At 45.7% G+C, this 12379-nt stretch overlaps 1 protein-coding gene across 1 annotated transcript in view; it reads right to left on the bottom strand.

Annotated features, from left to right (window-relative positions):
- CCDC69 (coiled-coil domain containing 69) overlaps positions 1–12379 on the bottom strand; it is a 284855-nt gene that overhangs the window by 41523 nt on the left and 230953 nt on the right. The window contains exon 5 of the mRNA XM_069654005.1: positions 2932–3005. Within this exon, the coding sequence (XP_069510106.1) occupies positions 2932–3005 (74 nt within the window). The remainder of the gene's footprint in view (positions 1–2931; positions 3006–12379) is intronic.

The raw sequence follows: 12379 nt of genomic DNA, 5'->3' as shown, positions 1-12379 counted from the left end.
CATTCAGTCATGTCTAGAATAACATTCCAGAATTTCATGCAGTTTCATTGAGTGACGCGAAAGTTATAAGCCATCCAAAAACTGCTTTTCACCAACCATCCAAAAACTTCTTTTCACCAACCATGTAGTGCAGGAATAGGCACAGATGCCCCAGAACATCTGAGATGTTTGCGAACATCACAGGACTGTCCGGACATCTGGACTGTTTGCAGATATTGGAGTTGAAAAAAAGCCACCCGTTTTTTTCTGTTTTTTTAAGGCCATATCCCATCCCACCTTCATCACCCCTCACCTCCCCAGACATTGTTTCATTAGTTTGACAAGTGCAACATTGTGTTTTTTAACATGATTTCACAGCGATGTTAGCGGACAATGGGCGCTGCCTTCAAATCCAACCTGGTGGGCGTTTCCAAAAATCTGACGCACCTCACGCTTTTCAACATCCAATCAGTGGGCACGTCCGATGTCCGCAGACACCACGCCGTCCTCTAGACCAATCGAAGGCCCATCTGCGGACCGAACAGGGAAGTGAGTACGCAGACCGAACCCAGATATCACAAATTCTTTACCTACTTTTTGGTAGTTTAAAAAATAATGACTGGACGGATTTACACCAAATTTACAAAAGCACACTTTCAGGACCAAGCAGCTGCTGCTGCAGCAAATTTGATGAAAATCCATCCAGCGGTTTGGGCTGTAAGCATGAGCAATTTTATTTTTCATTGCATCTGTAGAAAAAAACACACATTTTGGGACCACCCTATAACTTTGCCCTTGAGCACCCGCTCGAAACCTCACCAAACTTTGCAGAATCTATCTGACGGGGCCATATACTTTTTTTTGCAATGTTTCACGAGGATTCTTCTGGGGGAGGGGGTGACAAAGTTATAAGTTGCCCAAAAGTTGTACTTCCTATGAATTTAGCAACTTAACTATAACTACAGGGTCACTACCGCAGGCCCTATAATAAATATAGATATAAACATACCCACATCTAGGGCAGAATTGGTACTTTATCCGGATAAAGGTCTCTGTGGGCCAAAGTAGAGGCTCCACCCAACTCCAAAGTCTTTATGGAGGGCGGTAAACAGAAATGTCTTACACCAGAGTATTGAGTTGCAGCAAAGTGAAAGGCCAAAATCTAAACTGCACATGGGATGGAACAGATGTTGTCCGATATATGTGTGGGGGTGGGGCTGGTGATCAGATAAGACCCCCTCCCCATCTCCTGTTGCTGGTGTGAGCATTAAGAGCTCAGGAATGCAGCCATCATAAAACATGGTGGGGGAGAGAGACCCGAATGAGGAAGCATGTTTTTCTGCAAAATTGCAGCCAGTTCCACTTCAAGGGAAAAGGGACTGAGAAAATGCTATGCCACGTGTTAAAATGGGGAGAGTCACCTAAGGCGATGAGGAGAAAAGGAGTGAACATTGAGTAGTGCAAAGGACTGCAGTGGGAAGGTGCCCTTTCAGGTTTAACCATAAAAGAAATAAAGTGGATAATGCAAAAATAAAATCTCAATATCTCTCTCTCTCTCTCTCTCTCTCTCTCTCTTTCTCTCTCTCTCTCGTCAAAAAGGAGAGGGACAACTCTGTGTATCGCCTTCAACTCTCAGTGGTCCCTCCTTTTATGTCCACATTTGCAGGAGTGTTTTCTAGCCAGCTTTGTTGAAAGAACAGTGACCCCAATCAGAGAGGTATTTAATAGTCACTTTATTCGAAAAATTCTGTTAAACTCCAGAACAATACATGTAAAATGTATCAAATCCCCAGTGTCAATGACAGACAGAAATGAGGACTCTGTGGAGTCATCCAACGTGTTTCGTCATCAATGCTTCGTCAGAGTTGACTGTGTGGGCGTGCACCATGCGTATGTACTGTCTCTATGGTATGTGTTGAGACTAGTTCCTCTTCAGTTCTTCTTGTGTGGTACTCGCTGTGTCTAGTACAGTTGTAGTGCTTAGCTAGACACCATCTTGCAATGCTTTCCTTTAGTGGCATAGCTGCAAAGGGCCAGGCAACTCCACCTGGATTGCTATGAAGTGTTCTTCACTCACACTAGTAGAGTCAGGGTCGCCTTAAAGATTATTACAAGGTAAAGCAGAACCCTTTTTAACTTCTTACAGTTATTGCAGCAAATGCATGCGTTTGTGGCACAGTCCTTTTCCCAAGCAATGTCCAGGCTACATGCCCAGCCTGGAAGCGGGATATTTCAACCAGTACACACATACATGCATTTAGGGTTGGGGATTTGTTTCGGAAGCACTAATGGGGATGCAGGGTCGAAACTGGTCTTGTAAGGATTGCTCCCAAACCTGAGACCCTCAAACACTTCTCAGGGTACCAGAATTTACACAGCTAGGAGCCAAGGGGTAATTTCGGGATTGCTTACTCCAAAGCCTATTCCACAGCACCACACCAAAATCATAGGATCTAGGACCATGTGAGATGGTGGAATACCTGCACATGGTGTGTATTCTGATGTATAAGGGCTCTCGACTCTGCCCTTGAATTTTAAAAGAGGCCATGGGATACTTAGGACAAGCATTCATAGTTCAAGCCAAACCTCAGGCAGTAGCCCGCTGCTTTAGAGAACTGGCCAAAATGTTTCAGGGCTGAGACGTGTGACACTGGGTTCAAGACAGAGCAAGGAATGCTTCCTGGTGCAAAGAAATGACAGAAGTGAGGCAGGCCTTGTCGAATAAGGATCATGGATACTTCTAAGATCCCACCTACTCAAACCCCCAGATGTGCTGACTTTAAGTCTAGCGCCTATAGTGATGACTTTCTAGGTAGCATTTTGGGGTGGATAGAGCTATCCTTCACCCCTCCTGGCGTTCTTTATGGGGTATTAGGTTTAGATCACCCATCATGGTGCTATGCCAGCTAATTCCCTCCAAACAGAGACAGCAGTGGGACACCATCCACAGACCTGGAGCGCCGCCTGGGATGTCTGGAATTCTTCTGTCATGGAGGCCTTCTCCTCTGCATGGGATCGCTGAAGCTCTGCAAGGACAAAAGAATGGAGACATGGGAAGGTTAGGATCACATGAATAACGAAACGTCACAGTCCCCCCCCCCCCAAACATTCCCAGCAAGTCGTGAATCAGAAATGAGAACTGGGTTTAGATGTCACAAGAACACTGTCAGAATTCATGAGTAGAGCCTTTCTATCTGAGTTATTTCCATGTCTGGTTCTCTGACATGTGCTGTCCCACTTGCATTGTCCACCCTCTATCTATTTTATTGACTTGCAATGGAGAAATGCCCATAGTCCATCACTGTAGAGAGTGGTGTTAGCTTCAAACATGTTTAGTGAAGTTGAAGTATCAGATAATCCCAACCTGGCCCCTTGGAGGCATTGTGGATGTGAGTCAGTAGTCTCAGGCTTTACCATCCACAAATGACGTGTGATTTCTGTCTTTATTTTGGGAACCAGTTCAGAGTGGCATTTCAATGTGCCAGCTTCATCAATCATCCATTTGAAGGGCTCATATAAATCCCTGACAATTTACTGACCACCCACCCCCACCCTGATAGGTTGCTTCACCTACTCGCGGGGCACTCCCACCATGCTTGTGCACTTGTCCTATGTTATGTTGTGCTAATGGGCATTTGTATAGCACCTTTCACCATTGGTATGGTCTCAATGCACCGTAGGTTGAACGCCCACGGGGACTGCAGTCCAAGTAAGTAGAAAAGGTCAGATAAATAGTGTGTGTGTGCGCACTTGGTAAGTGTGCAGCTAGACCACATTTATCGTGGGGGATAGCTGCATTCCAACGCTGGCGGTGGTGTGCAGAGTGTGTGCTACAGATAGTGTGTGTACAGTTACTATGCATAACAAAACACAAAGAGAATCGTTGCTGTGGTTTTAGAACTGGAAATGACGCCTCCTCGGGACGTCAGTTTTGTGACTGGTTAATCTGCTTGTTTGGGCGGAATCTTCTTTACAGCGATCACACTGCAGAGGTGTTTGCAACACCTTCCATGTGCCCTCGAGGGGACAGAGGTCACTTCCACAGCCATCATGCACCCAATGCAAGTCAGCTCTTCTCCATCCTCGGAGGGAATCAGTTGGAAACTGGTGGGGGAGAGGTTCTCTTGACCGGGATGGTGGTCAGTGAGTTGGAGTCACAATGACTGGGGCAGAGAGACAGTCTAGCACCCCTATGAGGACTCCTTCATCTCTCTCTTTAGGCCCAAATCAGACAGCTGCGTGGTAAAAAATCTACTACTTCCCGCTATGGTGGAGCCGAAAGGTACTAAAACTATCCAGGGCAAACAAGAACTCCCACTTGTGCAGCGTTTGTTCTCAACTTACGTTTTACCCACAAATCTACAAAGACCTGGTGCAGACTCGGGAAAGTCTGTCTCTCACCTGTGTGGGAGTTGTTGCATGGCACCCCTGTAAGGGGGCATGGTATCTCCCAGAGTGTTTGATGTGGTCACATGGTTACCCATGTGACCAAGTTAATAAAATAGACGAGCTGCTTCCGGCTCGTCAGTCAAGACTGAAACTGACTCCAGTGTCATTCCTGTGCCGCGCCCCCCTGGCGCCATACCGTGTGCTGTAGGCCCGAGGACGGGGCCCAGCACAAGGACGGTGCCCCTGCTAGGCAATGCCATCCCAAGGAGTGTGGAGGCCATGTGACCATGGCTGTAGTGGCGACCCCGGCCTTGGTGCCCCCAGAGCCGTGGCCGTCGTGTGCTGGGTGCCCCCAGCCACGTGTGGGCTCCAGTGACCTGGAGCGCAGTGGGGTGATCCCCACTGCCTTACCCGCGGCGTGATGGCTGCCCTGAGTAACCGTCGGGTGATCCCGACATGTGTATGAGGCTGCCTGGTGATCTGGAGCAGCCCCCCCAACAGGAGTGAAGAAACTATTAAAACCCCAAAGCTGATGCATGCTGCCAACGGAAGAACGTGTGCACCAATAGTCTAAGAAAGCGCGAACCAGAACGTCGCAAAGCGCTTCTAGCAGCCCAGAAGCTGGCACGCTGGTCACGCCTTCTGCTGTAACCTCTCCGAGGCAAAGTCTGTACTCCTTACTTCTGCCTCGAGTGTTTTCCGAGCCGCGTGGCCCATTGTGGCTGAAGCAAACCCCCCGTGAGAAGGCTACATTTAAAACGATTTAACCTTCCAGTACAAAATGGCGATAGTTAGCACAAATAAAGGTGAGCTGCCTGCAACACGCACCACGACAGCGATTGACACCTCCTTGCACAAAAAATGGGGTTGGGAAAGAATGAGTGTTACCCCTTTGAATAAAGAGCATGAGTGGTAGGCAGTGGGGTATTGCATTGGAGTGCTAGCATGGCAGATGTGTGAGGGAGGTGGGAGTGGGGCTCTCTGCAGAGGCAGGCCAGCGTTCCTCACATTACTGGCTTGAAAGGCCCATTGGGAGTAAACAGCGCAAAAATTGAAAGATTCATTAAATCTCACATAGACCTCACCTCACCTCACATCAGAATTCCATTTACTTCACACCATCTGGCTAATTTGGGTATGGGCGTAATATACAAATACATATGGAAGAATATGTGTAGTGTATCCACGCACGTGCTTACATCTGCATAATGAGGGTTTGCACTATAAAATGAGGACCATTGGACTATGATCAGAGTTCAATTACATATTTGGGGTGTATATTTACCCACTCCCCACCTACGGCAACACAAACAATGTCAGTGATTACAATGGTCATGTACAAAAGTACACAATGGTTAAACGTGTGTGAGCTGCGACACCACTGACAAGTCTTAACCATTCTTCCAGCTGACGTTCTCTTATATACACTGCCTTTAATAAAGTTGCTTAGCAACTCCTGGACATTGCTCGCGGTTAGGAATATGAGAATATGATAAACACAGGTATATATACTTTTAAAGGCCATTGCTTTTCTCTGCCTGGTGCTGAGCTAAGCCACTTTTGGCATTTAGAGTTGATCAAATATTCAAAAAATTTAACTGCGAGGTCTGGGTTAATTTATTGAAATCTAGTGTATTATTCAATTGCACTACCCAGGCACTTCGACGAGGGCTAATACAAAAAAATAAAGCGAGTGCTCAACTCGCCGAGCTACCTTACATCCAGATTGATGAATTTAATCTTTATTATTCATATTCTAAAGTACAATTCTGAAATGATGCCTGGAATTCCATTTGGCCATCTGGAATTGGTAAAAGGGAATGAAAAGAGCTATAGCGATTGGTCGTTTTATTCAGGAGGTCTTGCTAAGCCTCTGGGATGGAACCAGTGCACCCTCTGGATGCTGCAGCAGCATGGCACTGGCAGTAGGATAAGGATATGATTTGCATTCTCAGATTTCCAAAATGTAGGTGAAGGATTTGACTGGTTTCCGAGTCGCGTGAGTATAGTGACAGTGTTGCAGCACATGCATGTAACGTATGCGACTATGCGACAATTTCGCTTTATATACCCGATCTCCTAATCTAGGACACCTGCACACATATGGGCCCACATCTCTTCCTCACTGCTGCAGAACTTTTTGCTTTAGTTTGCTCGTTTTGATAAACCCCGTACAAAGCCAAGCCTTGCTCTCGATTCAAAGTCTTTTTGCTCTGCTTGGTATGTTTTGTACACATGACTAACGCATGTGCCAGCACATGTGCAAAGCTCCAGGAGAACATGTGCAAAGCTCCTGGAGATCATGTGCAAAGCACCAGGAGAACATGCGCAAAGCTCCAGGAGAAGATACGCAAAGCTTCAGGAGTACATGCAAAAGCACCAGGAGGACATGTGCAAAACTCCACAATGCTCCAGGAGAACATACACAAAGCTTCAGGAGAACATGCGCAAAGCTCCAGGGGAAGATGCGCAAAACTCCAGGGGAACATGCTCAAAGCTTCAAGATTACATGAGCAAAGCTCCAGAACATGTGCAAAGCTCCACAAAGCTCCAGAAGAACATGCACAAAGCTCCAGGAGAACATGCGCAAAGCTCCAGAAGGACAAGCGCAAAGCTCCAGGAGGCCATTTGCAAAGCTCCAGGAGAACATGTGCAAAGCTCTAGGAGGACATGTACAAAGCATCAGGAGAACATGTGCAAAGCTTCACAAAGCTCAAGGAGAAAATGCAGAAAGCTCCATTAGGCCATGAGCAAAGTTCCAGGAGGACATTCGCAATGGTCCAGGAGAACGTGTTCAAAGCTCCACAAAGCTCCAGGAGGACATGCGCAATGGTCCATGAGAACATGTGAAAAGCTCCACAAAGCTCCAGGAGAACATGCACAAAGCTCCAGGAGAACATATGCAAAAGCTCCAGGAGAACATGCAAAAACTCCAGGAGAACATGCGCAAAGCTCCAGGAGAACATGCCCAAAGCTCCAGGAGAACATGCCCAAAGCTCCTGCCCAAAGCTCCAGGAGGACATGCCCAAAGCTCCAGGAGAACATGTGCAAAGCTCCAGGAGGACATGCGCAAAGCTGCATGAGAACATGTCCAAAGCTCCACAAAGCTTTAGGAGGACATGCACAAAGCTCCTTGAGAACATGTGCAAAGCTTCACAAAGCTCTAGGAGAACATGCAGAAAGCTCCATTAGGACATGAGCAAAGTTCCAGGAGGAGATTCGCAATGGTCCAGGAGAACATGTGCAAAGCTCCACAAAGCCCCAGGAGAGCATGCACAAAGCTCCAGGAGAGCATGCACAAAGCTCCAGGAGAACATGAAAAAGCTCCAGGAGAAAATGAAAAAGCTGCAGGAGAACATGCCCAAGGCTCCAGGAGAACATGCCCAAAGCTCCAGGAGAACTATGCCCAAAGCACCAGGAGAAAATGTGCAAAGCTTCAGGAGGACATGAGCAAAGCTCCAGGAGGACATGCGCAATGGTCCATGAAAACATGTGAAAAGCTCCACAAAGCTCCAGGAGAACATGCCCAAAGCTCCAGGAGAACATGCACAAAGCTCCAGGAGAACATGCCCAAAGCTCCAGGAGAACATGACCAAAGCTCCTGCCCAAAGCTCCAGGAGGACATGCGCAAAGCTCCACACAGCTCCAGCGGAACATGCACAAAGCTCCAGGAGGACATGAGCCAAACTCCAGGAGAACATGCAAAAGCTCCAAGAGAACATGTGCAAAGCTCCAGGAGAACATACGCAAAACTCCAGGAGAACATGCGCAAAGCTCCAGGAGAACATGAGCAAAGCTCCAGGAGAACATGCGCAAAGCTCCAGGAGAACATGCGCAAAGCTCCAGGAGAACATGCAAAAAGCTCCAGGAGAACATTCACAAAGCTCCAGGAGAACATTCACAAAGCTCCAGGAGAACACGCCCAAAGCTCCAGGAGGGCATGCCCAAAGCTCCAGGAGGACATGCCCAAAGTTCCAGGAGGACATGTGCAAAGCTCCAGGAGAACATGCGCAAAGCTCCAGGAGAACATGCGCAAAAGCTCCAGGAGATCATGCACAAAACTCCGGGAGAACATGCCAAAAGCTCCAGGAGGACATGCGCATAGCTCCAGGATAACATGAGCAAAGCTCCAGGAGGACATGCGCAAAGCTCCAAAAAGCTCCAGGAGGACATGCGCAAAGCTCCAGGAGGACATGCGCAAAGCTCCACAAAGCTCCAGGAGAACATGCACAAAGCACCAGGAGAACATGCGCAAATCTTCAGGAGGACATACACAAAACTCCAGGAGGACATGCACAAAATTCCAGGAGGACATGCACTTGCTGATATTTTACTTCATGTTTCCCTTCAAGACACACATAGCGAGCCAGCAGAGCATAGAGATGGGTTAATTGCCTTCATCCTTACATTGCCTTGTTTCCAATCGAGAGAGTAATAGCATGAGCAATTAAGATGCTAACTCTGGCCTGTGCTTGAAAATTCAACAATTCTGCATAATGGCATCCTTTATTTCAAGCTTTTAGCCAATTCCCTACTCTGGTTTCTCTTTCATCACCAGTGGACCACATCAAGTTATTGTTATCAGTCTTACTGGCTCCTTATATTGGTTCCATGTCAATGCATCATGGGATGTTTTTTCACAGGTTTTTTTACCGTGATTTGTTTTAACAAAAAAACCATCACATTTTTTTTAATTCTTTTTGTGGGTTCTCCCCAAAAGCCGCCTATTCCCTTTAATGTTTTATGTATTCCTAAACACCCACGCTCCATATATATAATTTTCTAGCCCCCTCAAAAAAATTGGATGGGTTTTTTCATAAAATAAATTTGCGGTAAAAAACCCTGCAAAAAAACATGCTGCGACGAAAGAACGTCGTACCCTTATATTAGTCTCCTTGGGGGATCTGAAGTCAGCAGACAGACTGAGATGGTCTCATTGATGCCAGAGGTCCTTTGGGCAAGACCCAGTGGGTTAGGCGCTCACCTCAGACATCTGAAAGAGTAAACGCAGCCTTTCATTCTTCTGAGGTCCATATAGTCAGTAGTATTGAAGTTAACAGCCGCACCTATAACAGAATAGGACTTGGAATCTGGAATGTTGTTTATATATCCATAACAATAGTTTTGCAGCTCGTCATCCGTTAAAAAACTTGAGTAATCCGCCATCTAGTAGTTGGATTCAGAAATGTCATCTCATTTTTTTTTAGACTTCTTTGTGAGCAGCAAGCTTGAGTGAATCAACGTTGTCGACCCATCCCTTGAGATCTCGTTACTTAGCATTTCAGATTGAGTCCAGCTATGGGGAAATGTGTCTTTTTAAAGAAAGGAAGTTCGTTAAGAACAACTGACAGTTGTTCCAACTGAAAGCAAAAAATGTACACTTCAATGGACAACACCCGAGATAAGAGAACACATCCGCTTGATCATAAATTAGCAGGGAACCATTGAGGGGATATTCATTTACATCTATTAAGGAGGAAGGACTGAGGCGCAGTTAATCCCACAGGAAATGTTTTTTTCTTGACAATGCAAATAATAATGGTATGGAATAAACCTGTACAAAGGTTTTGGAGGACATTCTAGCTGTGAAGAGCACCATAAGCAGTTTGTGATGCACGTGGACCATACAGTGTCACTTGTGCCACTCTTTCCACAAGATCCACGTTTATTCTAACATTAGTGATGTTGGGGTGGTCAGGAAAGGTCCCAATGATGAAGAGGTGTTCATGTTGCACAAGCCATATTTGTGACTGGGGGTGCGGCGAAATGGGCGCGATGTTGCAGTTATATATGTTTCCAGTGTAGATAAATGTAAATGGGATGTGTTATTTTAAGTGTTACTTTGTGTTCAAGATGGATACTTATTAGATTTGCACGTACATAGGAAGATAAATGACAAAATCGCCAAATAAAATATAAACACGATCCAGATACGGTGTGCTATGAAGTGCCTAGAAGCTTAGTAACAAGGAATTTCATAATGTGCATGCAAGGAAGGGTACTGGTCATAGAGAACCCACTGTGAAGAAAACCTGACAGTTATTAAACATGCATGCACACTGATATACATACACAGGGAATGTATACATCTACATGTAGTGGGCTTTTTTTTTCTAAATGGATTACACCCTGCAGTCAGGGTTTCATGAGGTGAATTTTAAGTGACTTCTAGAGACTGGTTTTGCAGAGTTTCAGAGGCCGGAAGAAGCGTAAATGACTAACTATGACCTTAGCAGATGGTCAGCTCATCTAACAAACCAGCCAGGGTTTTTATCGCCTGGTTGTATCGCAAAGGCAGATTTAATCTTTTTAAGTGCATGGGGGCTTGAAGAGGGATCCAAACTACTGCTTTTGACCAACAATAAACGTGGAGTGAAGGATGCCTGAGGCCAGGGTTGGCGGATACTCCCTGTTTCGATTATTTTCAGGATGTGCCATGCGTGCTGAATTGCTAGTCGTTAGATTAGAAGTTTCCAATGACACCAGTAAGAAGGATTGGTTGAGATGATTATCAGCAGTTCAAAGACAACCTGTTTATTCTGCTGTCTTATATGTTGTTTGAAGTATCCTTGCAAACCATATTCCAATTACATTTAGGATTAAGATGTCTCAGAACAGCTGGGACTTGTAAAGAATTATGTTTGTATGTGAATGTATAACTGTATGGTGATGTCATGACCTACTGGGGATGAATCCTAAAAAGAGGTGTGTTCTACACATGAGCTAAAGATGGTAGTTAAGATAACGGCCACCAAAGAGAATTGGGGAATTGGAAAAAGATGGAATTTCTGTGTACACGTTTTAACCAATCATGTGAGGGGTGAGGTTTCTAATAAAATATATATAAGTGTTTTATCTGTTGCAATAAATGTATATCATTTGTCAACTTGTGTGGTCTAGGGAGACTTGGGTTAGTTTGACTCCATATGGTAATCTAGCCCCTCCTGGCTGTTTTGTACTATAAACTTGCTTTATGGAAAAAACATGCACTTGCTTCTAAAGGGTAAACCTAGCCTAGGTTAAGGTGATTGGAGGCCTGCGCCTACATTTTTGGCGACCATGAAGGTACTCCAGGCTTTCTGAGATGGTGGGGGTCTCCTATCCGCACAACTCGGCTTTGGCGCTTCTCTGCAGGGACCAGTCTTCCATGCACAGTGAAAAAGAGAGGTCTACGGTTTCTGTATTGGTTAAAGGCCGTCTGTTCCCTGGAGGTGTGTGTCCGTGGTCCAGCTGTGGAGGACAAATTAAGAGAGCACCACATTGGAGCACTTCAGGCTCACGTGAGTGCACTTTTGGGGGGTAAAGCAAGATGGGAAATAGGGGAAATTTGTTTTTTTCTTTGATTCAAGGGATCTGGTAAGGGTAGAATCAGAGTGCGTGTGTAGAGTTAGCCGAGGTTACAGGGATTGAAAGGGTGGATGCTTTGAAGGAGTGAGTGAACTGTTTTATGTTGAAGTCCTTTGTATATATTTTTACTTAGTTTGTTATTTTAGAGGTGTGAGGTGGTATCTTGCACCAGCATGCCTATTTTGAGGTTTGTCCTGATATCCTTCAGTTTGCCCGTCTGGTTGGCTGGAGCCCTCACCTATAGATGAGGTGGCATCTTATGGTAAATCCACCCATAGATACATTCCTGGAGTATATCCTTGGCATCCTTCATTCTGTATCGACTGTGCGGTCTGAGCCCTCTCCTCGCATTTCTTGGTTAGTCGAAGTAGTGAAGGCGTATCTTCTGGTAGTCCAGAAAAGACAGTATTATGGAAGAGAATACCCTACTAGTGATGAAGAGAGCGAGAGCACCAGTGTTCTAGTGGAAAACATTTTGCTCCTTCTATGCAAGAGTGAAGGAGATATCGCAGAGATATTGGCCGGTGTATGTTTTTTTTAGATAAGATGCTGTCTTTTGTGTAAGAGTCAGAAGTATAACTAAAGTAAATAGCTAAGTGAGATGGTTGCAGTGTAAGCAAGTAAGGTGAGTGATTGTGGGGGGAAGACTAAGAAACCAGGAAGG

Source organism: Ambystoma mexicanum, chromosome 3q, assembly GCF_040938575.1.
Source record: "Ambystoma mexicanum isolate Mex_15411 chromosome 3q, UKY_AmexF1_1, whole genome shotgun sequence".
NCBI lineage: Eukaryota > Metazoa > Chordata > Amphibia > Caudata > Ambystomatidae > Ambystoma > Ambystoma mexicanum.
Note: the sequence above shows the minus strand (reverse complement) of the source record. Positions and strands in the feature narration are given on the sequence as shown.